Genomic DNA, 18,844 nt, shown 5'->3' on the forward strand with positions numbered 1-18,844 from the left:
CTTGTGAAATCTGGCTTCTTTTACCTCAAATCCCTCAAATTAAAGGTAATTAAAGGTAAACGCACTCTTTAGTTGGACATCTTATGACAAAATAACAAAATCTTATGACAAATAATTATGACAAAATAACAGGGGTCACATATCAAAGAGGTCAGGGACATCTGGTCTATAGTGTGTATGACCACTTCAGCTACAGTCAGCCTGCAGTGATATTTAAATGAAAGTAGGGCTGTGTCAGTCAGAGATTTTCAGGGTAAGACACCATCTCAGAACATAGCTCGCTTTCATAGTATGGTGTGGACTTTTATAATCTTACTGTTGTCTTTCATTTATTATTATTAATGTTTCCTCTTATTGAATTGTTGCCTACTTATGTATATGTCTTTGTGTGTACATGTATATGTGTGTACATTTATGCATATGTTCATAATCACAGATTTTGTGTTTCTCTTTTGGACAGCACTTTGTGCTTTCGCTTGAAAAGTGCTCTACAAATAAAGTTTTATTATTATTATCATTACACTGTATTACAGTATAATAATAGCATCCATGTTTCCAAATGTGTAGCTTCTTTGCAGCAACATTCGTATTTGAGCCATTTTCCACTGTCACGGCTACATATGAGTGGACAGACATGGACGTAAACTCTAACTTGACTGGTTGGCAGAGGCATGAGAGAGAGCCATGAACGGTCTTTTTAGTTTTACTCTGATATCATTTTTATTTTACTCTCATTTTTACAAAGCATAAAACAAATAAAAATATCATATATAATTTCTCATCATGTAACAATAAAACCACACAGATACTCTGATATATGAGGCTAAAGGCATATAACTGTTTGAAAAACATCATACACCATAAACCATATAAAAATACTATAGAAGTAAAGCTGATAAAAGTGGCTTAAATTGCTGAGTGAAGTTCATTGATCTCCATGAGTGATGAGCTCAGTTTGACTCCTCGATTTCTAAAATGTGCTGCAGATAATCAATTTCGGACCTCACTGTGGTATAATCTCTCCAACCTATGATATCCTCGGCAGCAGGAAAAAGGCAAAATGTACATTATACATACCGAGTTAGTTATCCAGACTTACCAGAGCACCAGTCTCAAACTTCTTTGAGTTGACTACATTCTTTGCGTTTGTATTTAAAAGAAAGACGACATCCCACATTTTAACCTGCGATAAGTCCGGTCACCTGTCAAGATAGTGTGAATAACTTCCTGTTTCTCTACATGGTCCTTATCTTGTGCATCAATCACCACCACATTGCAGTTTTGCAGAATCTTAATTTTCCATGTGTGCATATCACACAATACAATCAAGGGCTTTAATGGCTGTGTTCCCACTACTCAAGAAGTACAATGCAAGTACGAATTGCCTGAGTTTTCTGTGTGCTCCTTACAGAAAGTTGAGCTTATCTGAGGTGTAAACATCACAGAGAGTTAAGTCTGAACTGAGGGGGGAAACAGAGGACATTTTCAGATCAAACTTTGGCTCATGGTCTAAGGAGAGAAAACTGGAGCCGAATGAAGGAGCAGGATCGGCCCCCTGCCCTCCTAGAGGAGCTACCTGGAGAGAAAAGTGAATAAAGCAAATGTGTGTGTTAATGAAACAGCGTCAGTAAGTTCGATGTAAGAAAAGAACCTGCCTTTGAAGAGTCAAACATCAGTCCTAGAATGAGGACCCGCTTGTTGTTTGTTAAGATTAAAAAGCAACATTTACTGCATTTAGGGGGAATTCTGTATGTTTGTGTGTGTACCTCAGGCTGAGGGGAGCGCACATGGATATTCAGTGGGTTGTGCATCTGAAATTTAAAACAAAAGCATGCAAGTCAAAAAAAAAGGAGAACATATTACATCAATTTTATAATGCTTTGGGGAATAGAAACAGAAAGTAGAATGTCAGCATGGATTCAGTGCCATGGACTCAATTTTTTAGGGTCTATTTTTACACGTTTTGGCAAATTGGCACCATCAAATGCTGTGTAAACGGTCATGAAAACAAAATGCAGTGATTTACAAATCCGTTTTGACCTATATTCAACGGAATGCAGTGCAAAGACAAGATATTTGATGTTCAAACTGATATATTTGTAGGTTGTATTTGTAGATATACACTTATTTAGAATTTCATGTATGCAACATGTTTTTAAAAAAGTTAGGACAGGGGCAACAAAATACTGGGAAAACAGTGGAAAGCTCAAAAATCACCTGTCTGGAACATTTTACAGCTGAACAGGTTAACTGGTAACGTGATAGTATCAGTGTGAAAGGTGCAACAGCTCAGTTTTTTCCAAACTAGGATGGTGCAGTGTTCACTGCTTTATAAAAAAAACTGTAAATAGTCCAACAGTTTGAGAACAATGTTTCTCAATGCACAATTGCAAACAATTTATTTTCATCATCTACAATACATAATATCATGAGATGATTCAGAGAATCTGGAGAAAACTCTGCACAAAAGGGGCAAGGCTGAAAACCAAATGAATACATTTCTGGCCTCTGACCCCTCGGGCAGCACTGCATCTTTGGAAAACTATTATCTGTAAACAGTTTGTTGCTGCATCTACAAATGTAAGTTCAGACTCTACTGTGCAAAGTGAAAACCATAAATCAACAACATCCAGAGACACCACCTTTTCCCTGCGCCTGAGCTCCTCTGAGATGGACTGACACAGAACAGAAAAGTGTGGATATCAATTTCGGTTAATTTTTTTAATTTTGTTGGCCCAAAACCCATTAACTGTAAATAACCTATTAATCATAAAATCTTAAACATGCTCAAAATGATGTTAAATGCATTAATGGGAATTCTGTATGTTTGTGTGTGAGGGGATGTCACATGGATATTCACTGGGTTGTAAGTGAGAAAAAGTCATTGGGGATTTTATAATGCTTTGGGGAATGTATGCCAGCATGGATTCAGTGTGTTATGTTGTGGGCTACAACTTGAACCTTGTTTTTTTTGGCCTATATTTGCATACATTTTGGCATATTGGTAAATTGAAACCACAAAAAGTATGTAGAATTAGCTATTACCAGTTCCTGTTTGCAATGTACCCATTGATGTACAAACAACTGCCACTGGATGATCATTAATTTTCAATGGACACAATGATGGAGATAATATCTTCAAAAAGTCAAACAGAGAAACTGTAGATCAGCAAAATTAATATTCTCCATGAATAACTGATTAATGGTTAGTATTTCTTGCTCATTTGAAAACCTTTGCATAACACTTACCGATGGCTCAAGAGAGGCAGCTGGAGGATCTCTTGAAGCAAGAGAATTCAATGGGTGATAAGAGTAATCTGGAGCAGGTGCAGGAGACTGATTTGAGCGTGCAGGTTGATCAAAATCCTGCAAATTTAACGAGAATATTTAAATAAAAATAGCAACACATATTAAATAGTTGAATGTCCATTTTTTGAAGTGCTTACGTGGTAATACACAGCATTCTGCAGCACTGCAGACTGGTCCCTTTTAGAGGAGCCATTTTTACAACAGCACTTTCCCACACAACAACAGCAGACAAGCAGCGCAAATATTATCCCAACAGCGATAGCAATATAAACATAAATAGGAATGGGGCCTGTGGGAGCAGAAGAAGAGGAAGGGGGTTAGGTTAATTAGAATCATGATCTGTCACTGTTTGCTCTCACATTTTTCCAAAAATAATGCGCTGCTGCTCACCATTTGCTATCAGCACATCCACAGTCATGGCCAGGTGACCTTGCGGGTCTCTGAAGTGAAAGGTGCCAGCGTCTGTGCTTTCCACAGAATCAATCTCAATGCCACCACCCAACACTCGAATCCTCCTTTTAAAATCTTCCCCTACCACACGGCCTGCTTTCATCACTGTTTTGGGTAAATCTTTCCCCTCAGGTTGAAAAGTCACAGTCCACTGGACATCGACTGAAGGATTTTGAATGAAGAGTCGCTCGTTCAACTTTCGACTAATGGTTGTATGGTCCTCTGTGTGGACATGGAGAATATTGAATATGTATTTAGATATGGAGCAGTTGAAAATCTCACATGCAGCTTTTATGAAGTGCCTGACATCACCTTTTACTACGAGCTGTATCCTGGACAGCAAAGTGTTGTCTTTTCTTCTGAAGTTGTAGTAGCCCCCGTCTCCCTGATTGACTTTTGCAATCTCCCAGCGCTTCCCCCGCCCTCTGACTCCATCACTGATCTGAGGGTCGCTGCGATTCCACAGGACATTTGGCTGGTCCACACTGTCAGTGTGAGTGAACTCCAGGAATTCAGCCTCGCTAGGAATATTAAGGTAGAATGTATCCCCGTAATACTTTGTTTTCAATTTAGAACAATCTGGGAAAAAACAAAATAAAAACAGGGTAGACTTATTGCACATATGGAAATATCTATTTTCACAAATGTTTTTTGATGGAAAAGATCATTTCAATATACAGTATACTGTAATATTCTCACCCAAAATTTTCAGTCTGATGATGTTGTACAGTCTACCATCATTATATGAAATGGAAATAAATCCATCATCTTTTGTTGTCAAGTCTCTTAAATCAGTTGAGGAATATGAAACTTTCAGGCGTGGGTCTTTTGCCTGAATTGGAGGACAACACAAATACATTTATTCAGGACAGTTGACTGAGTTCATTTAAAACCTGTTTTTTTGTCATATTCCAGATGCTGCAATGCATGGATGTCATTGTGATATTAGTGATAGTATATATCAGTGGTTCCCAACCTGGGGGTCCTAACTTTTAAAGTTAAGATTGACTGAATATATATATATATATAAACTTCATAACATAAGGGCATAAGGGCATGCCACTGAAGACCTGAACACAAGCTACAGTATATTCACAGAGCTTTCACCCTCTGCTTAACAGCCTTGTCCTGCATTTAAAAAGTAGGCAGTCAAAACGAGTAGAGCTGATGGAACATTGGCCAAGTACCAGAGAGGAAAAAACACTGAATTGGTCAAAAAAAAATAAGTCTATTAAGTATGAATGATTGAAAGACACAGTATTATATATATTTGTTTAAATATCAGGAAAACCCTTGAGGAAAAAGGCTGGGAACCACTGATATAAATGATAGTGCCAAAAGCTGCTTACCTCCCCCTTATCCATCAATAGCCTTCTGGGTTCCCCATTACTCGGTGTGAGGTACAACTGACCATAGAAAAGAGGTGGTGTATAATCAGATGGTATTCTTACATTACTGCCATAGCACACCTGTTCATCTTGAACACCAGACGATGAACCTTCGATGAGAGAGATACAAGTGAAGAACAGATAGGTGGGAGGGCATATTAATGAGGTGTTACATTTCTGGAAGGATGGTCTTGTTATAAAACTGGGATATCTATGCAATCATCTGTACTTTTCTATGTGGCAGATGAACTTTTTTTGATTTGTGCCGCACTTAGCAACTTTCATAAGAATGAAGGGGGCTCTGCCTCCAATGCTGAATCCTGTTCACTTTACACATCCATGCAGTGTTAGAGGCGGCGACAATCATTTGAGCTCAAAGATGAGAGGGGAGATGTTGGTGCTGGCAAGATGGAGGAAGGTTTACCACAGTTTATTTACACATATGACCCCATCGTTGAAAAAAATGAGAGTCAAGGCATCTCTAATGCAGCTGTCAATTATCTCAATCACTGCTTGTGGACTCGGCAGTACTGATGAAATATTAATCAAGATTCGGTTACTGCATTGCCTATTTCTCTACTCAAATGTTGTCATTACCAAGTTTTAGTGTACTGTTTAGCTGTAACATGAGAATGTTTGTGACACAACCCCCATGTTGGAAACAGTTGGGCCAAAATGTAACACCACCCACCAGCCACAGCAAATCCTCATATGATACAACTATCAATATTTGGGAGTAGCTAACTGTAATTAAATTTCAAATATTTTACATAAAAGTAAATGTAATCAGTTACAGTTACTGAGACAAAATATGCCATTAAATGAGTAATTATGTATGTGAATATGTAATTACATTACTAATCAAAATGTTGGCAATTTCAAAAGGATTTCATATGAAAAAAGACATTTTCAATAAAAACTTTACGTTAGAAATCGTTTGTTAGAAAAGTAATCAGAAAGTAATTAAATGTAACAAGTAACATTACTCTGCCAATGCAATTAGTTATGTAACTTACTACATTTTTAACAGGGTAACTAGTAATCTGTTATCAATTACATTTCAAAAGTTACCTTCTCAACACTGACAACTATTAATAAGATGAAATAAACTATTAAGTTTTTTTCATTTTTCATTCAACTGAGTATTATGTACTTTTGTATATGGAAAGCAAAACAAGTACATTAAAAGTACTTCGTGTATAACAATGTTACTCTATTTAGAACTAAAACAGAAGTTGGGATGGCTGGATTTTTCCTGTTGGATCTGATATACCTGTTGGATCCAGCTATACAACTTTGTACTGTTATAAAACCACACAGGCTATATTCACAGAGCATATTGTGCAGTGCGGTTTCCTCAAACTCAGTTGGCTCAGTTAACATGATTGGCATACTTCTTTCAGTACAGTGCCCACATTTAGACTGTGTGGAGTGGAGCCGAGACTTCACTTATGAAAGAAAGAAAAAAACTGTTGGTTAAGTGTCAAAATGGTTAAATCTGCATCGTAGCATTGCTTCTATGAGACTGCATGATTTATACTCACCAAACAAGACGCAGAGAACAGTTGCGTACAACAATATCATGTCCTGCAGAGAGAGGAGACTTTCTTTTTTTTAACCTACAATGCTGTGTTAACTTTTAATACGATCACGCAGAGCACAAAACTGAAAGCCAAGCACAAGGTTTTAAAAAAGTTAATAGGCAATACGTTGTCTACTTACTGCAAAGTAACGTTAAGTTCGTCCCGTGTTACAGTCGAGTTGTGTTGTGTTTTGTAGAGAAAAGCCTGGACTGGGCGAGGCTTCGTGCACACTCAGTTTGCGCCGTCAGAACTACGCCATGCGTGCGCAAAATGTACCTATCAGGCGTTGGTTCCCAACAAAAACATCACTATATGATTAAAATACATTACATGGAATTTATTGTTATTATTATTATCATGAACTCTAGCTGCTCTAACCCCTCCAGGCGACTACAAATCCTCCAAACAAACAAACAAACTGTAACACTTCAAATAGGCAAAATCACTCTTCAGTTGGGTTGCTCATAATTATGCCAAAAAAAATAACAGACATGACTTCATTTAAATGAGTTACCTGTCAGACAGGTCAGGAACTTCTGGTTTGTTGTATAACCACTGCAGATACAGTCAGCCTGCAGGTTTTAGTCAATATAATTAAAACAGTTCTATATCTGTGGGACAGGGCTTTAATCACAAACTGAAAATGTGGTCAAATTTGGCAAACTTTACAGCTAAACTGACTATTTTAGAACATCACGAAAAAGGCATCAGCAATAAGGGTGGTGAGAAAAAAAAAACTGCAATAAAGTCGGACAGTTTCCAGCAGCCTTTCTTTCCTGCAGGAATTACATGATGCCACAGGCAGCAACATGCCCGAAGAACCGGATGGAATTTTCATAGTAGCTGCTGATTTTAATCAACTCATCCTTCAACTTAATAAATCTCTATTGTATCTCTGTTTGTTTTTATGTGTCTAGTTTAGATTTCGGTCATTCAAGGATGAAAAGTGACAGTTTAGTAGATGTCTAGTCTTAGCCTAGATGAAATAGTACAAAGTATATGTGTATATGACCAAAAATAGTCACTTATAATGTTAAAGCAGGGGTATGTAGTACTTTAAAAATTATCATTATTAAAAGTTTATATGTATTTTTAATATATTTAAAGATTACTTAAGTCTATTGATCAGTGGGATATACAGCAAGTTGCAGGCATATTTAGATCATTTACATTTAATACAATGAAGTCCAATTGTAGGCCACAAGTAATTACAGACCATTATTATTGCTATATTTAACAATACGAGTTCTTTGGATTAAATCATTAAACAACAGACTAATAGCCTAAAATCTAGGGTTAAATAAGATAATTACACAGAAAATTAAGATTTTCTAAAATTGTGGCTTTTGTGGAAAAAACTAAGAGCCAATGGCTTTGATCAAGGGACAGCTAAGCGTTTCCCATCATGCCCTGGTTCTTGTGGCTGTCACAGTCTTGTGAGGTTATCGTTGCCTGAGTGTGTATGACGTCAGTGCAATGGAAGTTGAGATCAAGTCAGTCTCAAATCTAACCTGCATTAACTGCGTGGCGGTCGCTGGTGGTTCTGTACAGGTCTGGCTCATCTCAAACAACCCTACTGACGGTATATGACACAAATTAAATCCTTCACTTGCAAATATAAACTCCAATAAACAGCTTTATCAAATGCTTATCACCATGCACATGTGCCCACACTGCACACATGAATTGCGCCTGGCTGATTATGTTATCAGTATATGATACTGGCCTAGAACTTTTTTGGTCGTACTGCATCTGTGTTTATTTTAAAATACAGAAAATATCCTGCATTTTAACCCACAATAAGTCTGGTCATGCGTCAACAGTATGAATGATGTGCATGTTTCTTACACTATACACGGCCCTTATCCTGTGCACCTATCACTGCGACCTCAAAATCACAGAATACAATCATGGACTAAAAAGTGCTGCGTCCCAGCTAGTCATGAGGTACAATGCTGAATGCAGAGGCTCCAGGTTGATTCAAGTCTTGCAATTGGACAGAGTGTATTTAAGTAAAAATAGAAACACATATTATTAACAGATGGTAAAGAGTTAAACTCTATTTGAGGAAGAACTTACATGGTAATACACATTGCGTGTAGATGTAGCTGCAGTCTCGTCCCTTTTTGAGCTGTTTTTCCAACAGTGCTTTCTCACACAGCAGCTGCATACAATCACCACTGAGATGATCCTGACAACAATAACAGTATAACCAAGTGCAGGAGAGTAAAAAAATGAAGTAAGAATCTGTTTCTGTGAGAGTAGAAGAAGGTTGACGGGGGTTATGAGAGAATTATGTCAGAATCACAAGCAATTTGCAGTTTGTTCATACAATCTGAAAACACACACACACAAAAAAAACACAGGAAAAAAACAGGGTAGACTTATTGCACACTTCATAAAAAAATACGTTATAAAGTTTTCTGATGAAAAACAGTCTCTAAATACAGTACAGTGCAATTTTCTCACCCCAAATTTCCAGCTTTGACGCTCACAAAAAAATATCAACTGATTTACAGAGGTCTTTTTCCAAATTTAAGTCAGTGGGAAGTCTTTCTGGGCCCGTGAGCATCACGTGTAATTACATTTTGGCCACTATGTTAAATTTGCTTTGGACACTGGCACATTTCCTGGTGGCTCGAAGTAATGTAGTGACTTTTATTGGATGAAAATTACTGTCACTTTTTTAGCAAGTCCAACCAACCCACTAATACTCATCTTTGCCCACCCATCTATTTAGGATTTTTGTTTTTGCTGTTTCATTTTAATTAAATTTAATTTGCAGGCCATAAAATACAATGTAAAACAGTAACAAACAGCAAAGGGCAAATAGTAATACAAAAAAGCAACGCCCAGGGTTAGGGTCTTATTAGTAATACATCCACCCCATCAACTACCATAACCCATCTACCCTACACTTTTTAAAGCTTGATTTGGGGTTTTGAAACTATGAAGAAATGTGTTTTTCCAACCTCTTCCTGTAAAGACACTCATGTTATATGTGCCAAATGCACAACTTTTAACCATGAAACCATCTGAAACAGTTGTGTTAGGGTAGCTGTCAGACCCATATACTATATATAAATATATATTTATTTATAGCCTATATAAGGTTGGACCCTGGATGCAGCTGGCATACTGCACACTGATTGGCCAGTCTGTGGGCGGGATTTAGAGAAGGCTCAACTGACACAGTTAACATAACTGTCATTTTTGTATCAGTACATTGTCCGCATATAGGCTGTGTGGAGCCGAAACTTCGTATTTAAAAGGAAAAAAATGGAGGTAAACTATGACATGGGTTCACCTGCGTCGTAGCATTTCTTCTGTGAGGCTCTATGATTTATACTCATCAAACAAAAGGCAGAAAACAGTCCCGAATAAAAAGAGCATATCCTGCAGAGAGATGATTCTTTTTAAAACCTACAGTGCTATTTTAACTTCTAATACCATTACATTTGTCCAAACACAATGAACACAAAAGTGAACATTGGATACAAGATTCAAAAGCTGACCGGCAATAGGTTTTGTACTTACAGCAAAGTAACTTTTAATTTTTGTTTTGGTGGAGTTGTGTTTTATTTCTGAACAAAACTCTGGACAGGGTGAGGCCTCCTTCCATCTGTTTGCGTCACAACTGCGCATATCAGACGGTGGGTCGTCCCACCCCCCTTTATTTTCACATTTTTAGTTAGTTAGTTAATTAGTTAGTTAGTTTTTTGCTGTAGTTGTTTTTGGTTTGTACTACTACTTTCTTGCTGATTTTTGAGTCATTCTTTTTTCGTTGCTCATTGCCTTCTTCCCATGTTTTTGAAAAAATTCAAGGCAATTTTCTAAGGTTTCAAAGGGTTAAATTAAAGTAGGGTTGCGACAGTATGATATTTTCACGGTCACATTTTATTCTAGTAATAAGTACACTATTTTGCATTATGAGTAGGCCACTTTTAATTCTGGTAGCCTACTTCAGCACATGTTGATGCTAATACTTAGCCTATGTAGTTTATATATTTTTTAAAGTTCTGTTGTTTATGAGGGCAGCCCTTTAATAGAGTTTTTTAAGGGCTGTCCTGCATTGAAAATGTCTCTTTTGCATTACTACTACTACTAATAATAATAATAATAATAACAAAAATAACAATAATGATAACTACAACAACAACAACAACAACAACAATAATAATAATAGTAATAATAACAACAATAATAATAGCCTTGTGTTATTGCAGTTAATGGAAATACTTCAGTAAAGTACAAGTAATTCTGATTATAGTGAGTAACTCTGACTCCTTCTGAGTCGTACATTTCTCATTTTTCATAAGTGGCCATCTGTCCTCGTGTTTTTCTACATTTCATTTGATCTTTTCTTCATTTCAGGGTTTATGTTGGCACACAGCCCCTCAGGAGGATCCTACGTTGTAACTGAGCACTCTGTTGGGCTAACAGCGTATTTACAAACAGGAATGGACACAAACATGTGACGCATCTTGCGTAGGAGCAGCCGAGAATACAACCTACCATCGCCATAAATAAAAGCAGGGGACCAATGCTCATGCGCGCGCTGCAGAGGACGGCGTTATCCGCTTATCTTCATTCGCATAAACATTCCCAAATATCCAGCGGTTGCTTTCTTCTTCACGCATCCTGCAGGTGGGTTGATACTAGATGCGTCAGAGAGCGTTTGATCATTCGTATAATATCAATAATTGGCGGCCTGGCGGTCCGCAGCATCACTGTTAATGTTGTTCATCGGCTTGGAAACATGTTGGACATCTGACTGGACATGACAGCGGACAGGCGTCATGGATCACTGAGACAACACTCGTGTTTTTAGGATGTTCGTCGTTTGTGTGGCTCTGCAGGAGCACCCCCACAGTTATCTTGGGCTCCCCCTTGTGTAGCTTGTTGATTGATGATCGCATGTCCCGCGGCTTGTTTTCGGAGGGGATGAATGCCAACCTGTCCCCTGTGTTTGTAGATGAAATAACCTGGTCTGTGTTTGCAGGTGAAATGTCCTCCTGTGTCCTGCTCACTGCCCTTTTTGCCCTTCCTCTTGCTGTGGGTAAGTTATTTAAGATAATTTTGGTTTAAGGACGCCCTTTGGTTATGTGGACGTTGTATCTAGTGGCTAAATAACTGGTCATTTATTATTCCTTTATATATCAGTTATGAGACACTCAGCAAGAAAAAAACGGGTTGCCAGGTTATGAAAATTCCTTTGACTGTTTTGTTTTGTTTTGTTAATGTTTTAATAATGTAGTCATTAATGTTGATAAATCATCAACTGCATTTATTTCTCAATAATACACAGTTTTCACATACAAATGTCAAAAAGTTTTACAGATTTCTCACTTATTAGAAAGTTGCCAGTCATTGAAATAAGGTTCTTAACATAATCTCCCAAATCCACAGTTGTAAATGTTAATTTTCTTTTAATAAGTGGATTATGTTCCAGATAATCTGCAGCTCTTTTCCAGAAAGTCAGAGGTCAGTTAGTCCATTTGAGTGTCTGTATTTCCCTAAAACAAAATCAAGGGGGGAAAGAAGTGCTCCAGGTTTGTCAGCCTGTTGATTTTTCATAAAACAAATGATTAACACATTCTGGGATTTCTTTTTTACTTTGTTTTGGAGAAATACATTTCTGTTTCTTTTTAGGACAAAGTTTTGTTTGATTGAAAGCGCTAAAAAGACAAATAAAGTGTCATACTAGAGGAGTATATAAATCACAACATGGAAAACCAAAAGTTGTTCTTAATAAACCACTAGTAGTAATAATGATAATGAGACTTAATTTGTATAGCACTTTTCTTGAAGTTATAAAGTGCTTTAAAGAGAATAAGCTAACAGTGAATAAAAAGGCAAACAATGTTGTCATCAAACACAGAAGATTAAAAAGTTAATATCAAGTTAATATCATGTTGCAAAAGTGTCCCCCAGGCAAAGCAAGAGTATCCTTAATGTGGTCTGTCTGATCTCAGTGGGCTGTATTACTTCCTCATCAAGACAAAGATCTTGTACAAAAAAAATAGGAGTAGATTAGGAGCTGCAGGCTTAATATTTTTGGCAGGCAGCCTACCTTGTCATTAAATACATTTTTGGCTCCATACCGATTTATCATTACTTATTTTAGGAGGTTTTGGGACTTCTTATGTTCAATACCAGTGAGGCCAGCAAGTAGATTAGCTTTGCTGTTAATGTTATTGGAACATAAAATCATCTGCATAATGATGAAAATCCTGGTTCTGTATAACCTGATCAAGAGGAAGTATGTGTACTGAAAATAAAACACTACAATAAACACCTTTACACATGTAATTGTAAGCTCTATTATGAAGTAGTACCATAATTACTTCAGTGATATTCCAGTGTATGTGAGGTCAAAGCACTGTGCTGGAGAAGTTTAATAATATGTTAAATTCTGCCCTCCCCACAGGTTGGGTCGTACTGGGTGAGTCTAATGCTACATTTCATTATACATCCTTCGCCTACAAAACATATCCTCTGAGGATGTTGCTGACTCTATTTTCCACTTCTACAGGTGAAAGAGAAGAAGCACAGGTGTTGTGTGCTGGAAAAGAATTTCGTCTGCCGGTGTACTCGACATCCAGAACAGTGGCTTTTACACCACACCCCGAGGGGCCAAGACGCGTCCTGCTGGACAAAACCACCGTGAGTGGAAGTGTGTCTATGCTTGTGTTGTTGTTTGTTCGAATTGTGTACAGATTTCCAAAACAGATTTACTATATGACTGCAGGTGATGGACCCACGTTTCGAGTGGACAAGAGATAAGATGCTAGTCCTGAAAGAAGTGACTCATGCTGATCAGGGACTTTATGCCATCAAACTTTTCTCTGGATTCACCTATGAGACTGTTCGTTTGACTGTTTCAGGTACAGCAGTTTCCCATCTTTCTGAAATCCATTCCTGTTTTTTTCTTTCACGATGCATAACCTGCCTCTCTGATTGTCTTAAAATGTATTTAAAATGACAACATTACATGTACTTATTTAAATCTTAATCTTAAGAGGGATTACTGCTAAAATAAAGCTATACATTGTTTGTTTTTTAGGAAAATCCTGCATAGTATATCTTTAAAGTATCAAAAGTGAAAGTAACTGATATTTTATTATATTTTGCATTTTTAGATTAAACTGTAACTGAGTTACCGAAGCACAGTTTTACTGCTGTAGCTGGGGGAGGTGGAACTAGTTTTAACTCCTTTATATACAATGCTGAAGTTTAGTCTAGTGTTTCGTAAGTTATTGGCTGGCTGATCTTCAGGTTACAAGATACATTTGAAGGGTCGAGAGATGATGTTGAAAGATGAAACTTCTGTTACACAGATGTGTATTCATTTTTAGACATTTCTTTTATACTTCATTTTTTATTAAATATTGGATTATATGACCTCTTTAGACCTTGAATAATTATTGAAATAATACTATAAGATAAGTTTAGGGACAAAATGTCTCTGTGGTTAAACTGCTGATAGCTCACAGGCATCTAAAATCTATTAAAGGGCACCAAATAGATACTGCTTTTTAGAGTACGGCATCGCAAGTCCAAAAATGTTGGGAACCTCTGCTTTAAATTTTAACCAAGCATTGTGTATTTTAAGTGTATCATATGCTTTTTATGCAAAACTGTAATCTGAGAAGTATCTAGCAACTACAAATGCCATTGTGGTGCAATGAAAAGAACAATATTTGCCTCTGTAAACTATACAGTATCATACACTCATGTATCATTGTGCTTAATAACATTGCTAAAGTTAGTGTACTGAGTTGCTTTCCTCCACTGATGATCATTTCCTCTTCCTCTCTCTCATCCCTCAGAATGCATTAAGTCTCACCACAGAAACTATGGGGAGAAATTTGAGCACAGCATCCCTGAAAATGGCACGCTACTGGAGTTTTCACCCCGGGGTGCTCCATCTGAGGCCATGCCAGTTGTGCTGTGGAACCGCACGAACCCTGAGACCAGTGATGCGGGCCGGGGGCGGCTGCTGCGAGGCGGGAAGGTCTGGGTAGCTGAGAGAGTGACACAAGCAGACCAAGGCAACTACACTGTGAGAGACAACAGGGGGAAGGTCCTCTCCCGCAGCACACTGACTGTCCGCGGTGAGCAGAGATAGAAGATGACAAGATGACTTTTAGGAAGCTGAATTTCTTTAAATTTAGGATTCCTGTCAACTATAACATGTGTTTTTGTTATTTTATCTTTTCTTTTCCACCTGACACCCTGTCATACCTTTGCATTACCTTCATTCTGCACTCCTCTCTTTGTGTTCATAACACTGCATGTGGGTGCAGGGCACTCCTTCAATGTCACCCGCTTCACCAAGGAGTCTCTAAACCTGCCCCTCTTTCTTCCTGTCCCTCATACCCAACTCATTTTTACCCCCACCCGATACCCCGACGAATCCTCCCTGGGCCCGTTCGACCCCAAGCCCCCCCGTGGCCCTGTCCAGCTGATCCGCGAGGGCCACATAATGGACCACGACATGCGCTACAGGGGCCTCATTTCTCTGGGCAGGAATGGCACCATCAACGAGGTCATCATAATGAGGCTGACCTCAAGGCATGATGGGGTGTATGAGATCAGAGATGGGGATGGCAACCTGGTCTCCTCAACGTTGTTGCAGGTGATCGGTGAGTGACGACATGCGTTTAAAATGTCCTTTTTTGCATCTCTGCTTGCTTGCGTTTGTTCTGATCTCCGTCCCATCTTCTCACTCTCCAGAAAAAGGAGGCAGATGGCGAGCACTTTTCAAGTCAATCACTGTCCCTTCTGGCATGTTTGTGTCTCTGGCTGGTTTCATCCTGTTCATGAAGCGATACCCGAACTGCAGCCTGTCGCAAATCATCTCCGGCCTCAGAACAAACCGCACGCCACCAGCCAACCCTCCGAGGGTTAACATCCAGGTGAGGAAATCAGGAAATTAGTGGTTAGTGGCTCTGCTGGCTGCGATAGCCGTGCAAGCAGGAGAATTCATAGATGGCCCTATTTACACCTGATATAGTTATCATGCGCCCTGGACAATCGGATCACAAGTGGACAGCTCTGGGTGCAGTTGTGAATGCTCCAAATGTGTCCTCCAGTACATTGAGATCCAGTCTCTCAGACCACATCGAGGTGGTCTGGGCCGCATATGCCTGCATTCTTTCAGCAGTGTGTACGCTAATGTGTCCTGAGCCACACTGAAGGACCGCCTACTCAGCTGACGTCTTTATTTATCTGAAACCACACTGGATTAAAAATACGTTCTACTGGTGCACTTACACAGACACAAAGCTGAAGAAGGGCCACTTCGAGCCACTCTCCTTCCAGTGAACGGTTAGTTAACGTCTGCCTGTTAGCACGAGCTAACATAGCAGCGGTGACTGTTAAGAAGTCCCCGGATTCACATCGACACAATGACAACTCAGCTCTGTTGTTAAACCCATCGGTAACTGTTAGGTAATATTAGCTGTGTGATGCTAACAGTTAGCCCGGTCACTGCGGGTGACAGCTGGGTGGACTCTCAGCAGGGAGCTCACACTCCTGCAGCCGCAGTCTCTTGGTGGCGTTTGTCTTATGATAAACGGAGAGAGAGAGAGAGAGAAAGTGGGGCAAGGAAGGAGTGCAAATCAGTATGCTGGATGCAGCCCTACAAGATTTTACTCACTTTAGATAGTAAAAGCTTTAAGTGTGCTTATAGCACTAAAAACCCTTCAGTTAAAAACATCAACAAGTTTAGCCTTTGCAAACAGAAATAATGTATGTGTTTATTTGCATACAGAGCAAGGAAGTGAGATCAGATCACAAGTGGTCACTGGAGAAGCATGCTGAAACGTATTCTTATGTCAGGTGTGAACACACAGACAAAGAGCTGTTTACTTGGGATCGTAATCCAAGACTTGTATTAAATGACTCGGATTATGCTTCACAGGTTGTGTGACAGTTCATAAAAGGATGTTTGATTAAAGTTTTACTGTTGTTAAACTCCTATGACTTCAGTTCATCTAGATTTTTTCTCAGTTTTTGAATTTAGCACTCACTGGAGGGATGCTAGAAAGTTTTCTTCATAAATTCATGTAACATTGGGTGAGTAATTAATAAGATTTAATTTGTCACCACTCTGTGGGATATGATTGCAAGGTTAAGATATCAAAACCAGCAGAGAATCCTTGCAAACTAAGAATGTGAGTTTGTTTCACTATAACAATTTATCAAATCAGTTGTGAGCTATTCTCTGCAACTGAGTCATCAAACTGAGTGGCTGTGCTGAGTTTTATATGTCTGTGTGTGTTTGTCTTTGCAGGATTACAGCCAGTCGGGCCCACAGCCCTCAGGCTTCTACAGTCACTCGCAGCAGCCTGGAACACCAAGAAAGTGGACTCCAAGAGCCAGTCCTACTCATACTGTAAGGCTAATTAACTGAATTAAAGGTCCAGTATGTAGGATTTAGGGAGATATATTGACAGAAATAGAATATAATACAGTCATTAGGTTTTCTTTTGTGTATAATCTCCTGAAAAATAACAACTGTTGAGTTTTCGTTGCCTTAGAATGAGCTGTTTATATCTACATAGAGAGCAGGTCCTCGTCCACTGAGAAAGCCATGTTCCACTGCCGTGTTTCTACAGTAGCCCAGAATGGACAAACACTGGCTCTAGATCCATTTTTAGATCTGAAATTACTTTATTCAGTTTTTTTACTAGTTTAAATCACTGGGTCAGGTTTTATGTTTTTTGGAAAAGAAGATACCTCTGTGGATAATTCTGTAAAAACCCATACTGTCTGTGACATGCCAAACAGTGTTGGAGAAACACTGAATTTTAACAGAAAACTGCTTTAATCAGTGTTTTTCTGGTTTTGCATCACCTGGCATTTGTGTTTTGTAAAAAACAAGATTTCTGCAGATTTTTCAGTTCCCGGTAAAAACCTGAACAATGAACACTGAAGGAATTGATATCTGCAATCCTCACTGCTAGATGCCTCTAAATCTCCCTTAATGTAACACACTGTTCCTCCAAATAAGTCACCAGGTTTTGTTTCTTTGCTCAAAATTGCTAGATAGCAATGTGCGTGTGTGTGCATGCGTACGTGTGTGTGTGTGTGTACAATATGTGATAGTGTGCTTTGTATTTCCAGAGTTACAGTCCAGATATGGTTGGAGTTCCGAGAGCTGAGAACCAGGGAGCACAAAGATTGGTGGCTCGGAGCTCACCATGTCATAATCCAAATACTGAGGTAATACTACACTCAAGTTGTGAGTATTTGTGTGTCGCACACTAAATGTTTTCGTGCCTCCTCACTGGCAACAGCCATGGCTGGAGGAAATATGTTTTCAGGTTGTCCGTCTGTCTCATTCTTGTGAAGGCGCTATCGCAGGAACGCCTTGAGGCTATTTCTTCAAATTTGGCACAAACAACCACTTGGATTTTACCTGTTTAGATTTTTTTGGTCAAAAGTCACTGTGAAAAATTATGTTTTTGGCCATAACTCTTGTACTTCTATGCTTTTTATGACAAACTTTCACACAAATGTCAAAAGATAAAAATGACAAAGTGGTGACATTTTATATCCAAAAGGTCAAAGGTCAATTTTACGGTGACATCATAATGTTCTGCAAGAACACTTTTCTGATTATTATTTAACGTGGAAACACAGACATTTGGTCAGATACTGAATTTGTAACACTAATTTTGGGTGCCCACCTTGCTGACTGTGCTGCTGGATCCACATTTCGTAAGAAAATTCACTCAATACTTCTCATTTAATTCCTTCAAATCTTCACTTAATATATTATTTGAGTAAACTTCAACTTGAGGATTTGGTGATGGAAGCGTACAACTGCAAGGTGTTTTTATACTAGTTTAAACATGTTTTCTTTCCTTCCTGGTAGGACACATCACTCAATAATGAGGAGGCGAGAAGGATTTCCTTTTCAATGCCGGGGGCTTCAGACTGCCTCCACTCCTCAGAGGACTGTGTTCAATTCCAGATCAAGAAAGACGGAGATAACAACAGCGGCAATGAAACACAAGAATTCTTTTCCACACTGCCACTAGACAAGGACACCACTGAATCCTGCAGTGTTTACACTTCGGAGAAACTGAACTTCTTATAAAA

General features: G+C 38.7%; 2 protein-coding genes and 1 long non-coding RNA gene across 4 annotated transcripts; 2 read left to right on the forward strand and 1 right to left on the reverse strand.

The window, feature by feature from the left end:
• Window positions 1-735: 735 nt before the first annotated feature.
• LOC121948178 lies at window positions 736-7,015 on the reverse strand. 2 transcript variants are annotated; one of them, XM_042493481.1, is made up of 10 exons: window positions 6,870-7,015; window positions 6,692-6,734; window positions 5,109-5,257; window positions 4,459-4,591; window positions 4,072-4,338; window positions 3,700-3,981; window positions 3,447-3,598; window positions 3,250-3,366; window positions 1,767-1,811; window positions 736-1,576 (listed from the first exon to the last, which is right to left on the reverse strand). In XM_042493481.1, exons 2-10 carry the CDS (start codon window positions 6,729-6,731, stop codon window positions 1,406-1,408), a joined length of 1,356 nt encoding a protein of 451 aa, XP_042349415.1. In that variant the 5' UTR covers window positions 6,732-6,734; window positions 6,870-7,015; the 3' UTR covers window positions 736-1,405. The 2 variants fall into 2 exon arrangements, with proteins under 2 accessions (XP_042349415.1, XP_042349416.1); XM_042493482.1 differs by lacking the exon at window positions 6,692-6,734 and having other exon boundaries at window positions 737-1,576; window positions 6,870-7,014.
• A 4,293-nt stretch (window positions 7,016-11,308) lies between these two features.
• LOC121947798 lies at window positions 11,309-13,381 on the forward strand. Its single transcript, XR_006106111.1, has 4 exons — window positions 11,309-11,377; window positions 11,733-11,789; window positions 13,161-13,175; window positions 13,266-13,381. It is a non-coding gene; the product is annotated as an uncharacterized LOC121947798 (long non-coding RNA).
• Window positions 13,382-13,517: 136 nt separating this feature from the next.
• Window positions 13,518-18,842, forward strand: LOC121948478. The gene is made up of 7 exons (XM_042493878.1): window positions 13,518-13,617; window positions 14,563-14,847; window positions 15,040-15,378; window positions 15,470-15,651; window positions 17,031-17,132; window positions 17,864-17,962; window positions 18,618-18,842. The coding sequence occupies exons 1-7, from the start codon at window positions 13,518-13,520 to the stop codon at window positions 18,840-18,842; spliced, it is 1,332 nt and encodes a 443-aa protein (XP_042349812.1).
• The last annotated feature ends 2 nt before the right edge of the window (window positions 18,843-18,844 follow it).

This window comes from Plectropomus leopardus, chromosome 9 (genome assembly GCF_008729295.1).
Source record: "Plectropomus leopardus isolate mb chromosome 9, YSFRI_Pleo_2.0, whole genome shotgun sequence".
Classification (NCBI taxonomy): domain Eukaryota; kingdom Metazoa; phylum Chordata; class Actinopteri; order Perciformes; family Serranidae; genus Plectropomus; species Plectropomus leopardus.

Coding starts and splice junctions, on each gene's coding strand:
- LOC121948178 (XM_042493481.1), bottom strand. CDS start 6,731: ATGATATTGTTGTACGCAACTGTTCTCTGCGTCTTGTTTG. Junction 3,982..4,071: donor GATACAGCTCGTAGTAAAAG/GTGATGTCAGGC, acceptor ATGTCCACACAG/AGGACCATACAACCATTAGT. Junction 1,812..3,249: donor CTGCCTCTCTTGAGCCATCG/GTAAGTGTTATG, acceptor TTTAAATTTCAG/ATGCACAACCCACTGAATAT.
- LOC121948478 (XM_042493878.1), top strand. CDS start 13,518: ATGCTAGTCCTGAAAGAAGTGACTCATGCTGATCAGGGACTTTATGCC. Junction 17,133..17,863: donor GAGCCAGTCCTACTCATACT/GTAAGGCTAATT, acceptor TTGTATTTCCAG/AGTTACAGTCCAGATATGGT. Junction 17,963..18,617: donor GTCATAATCCAAATACTGAG/GTAATACTACAC, acceptor CCTTCCTGGTAG/GACACATCACTCAATAATGA.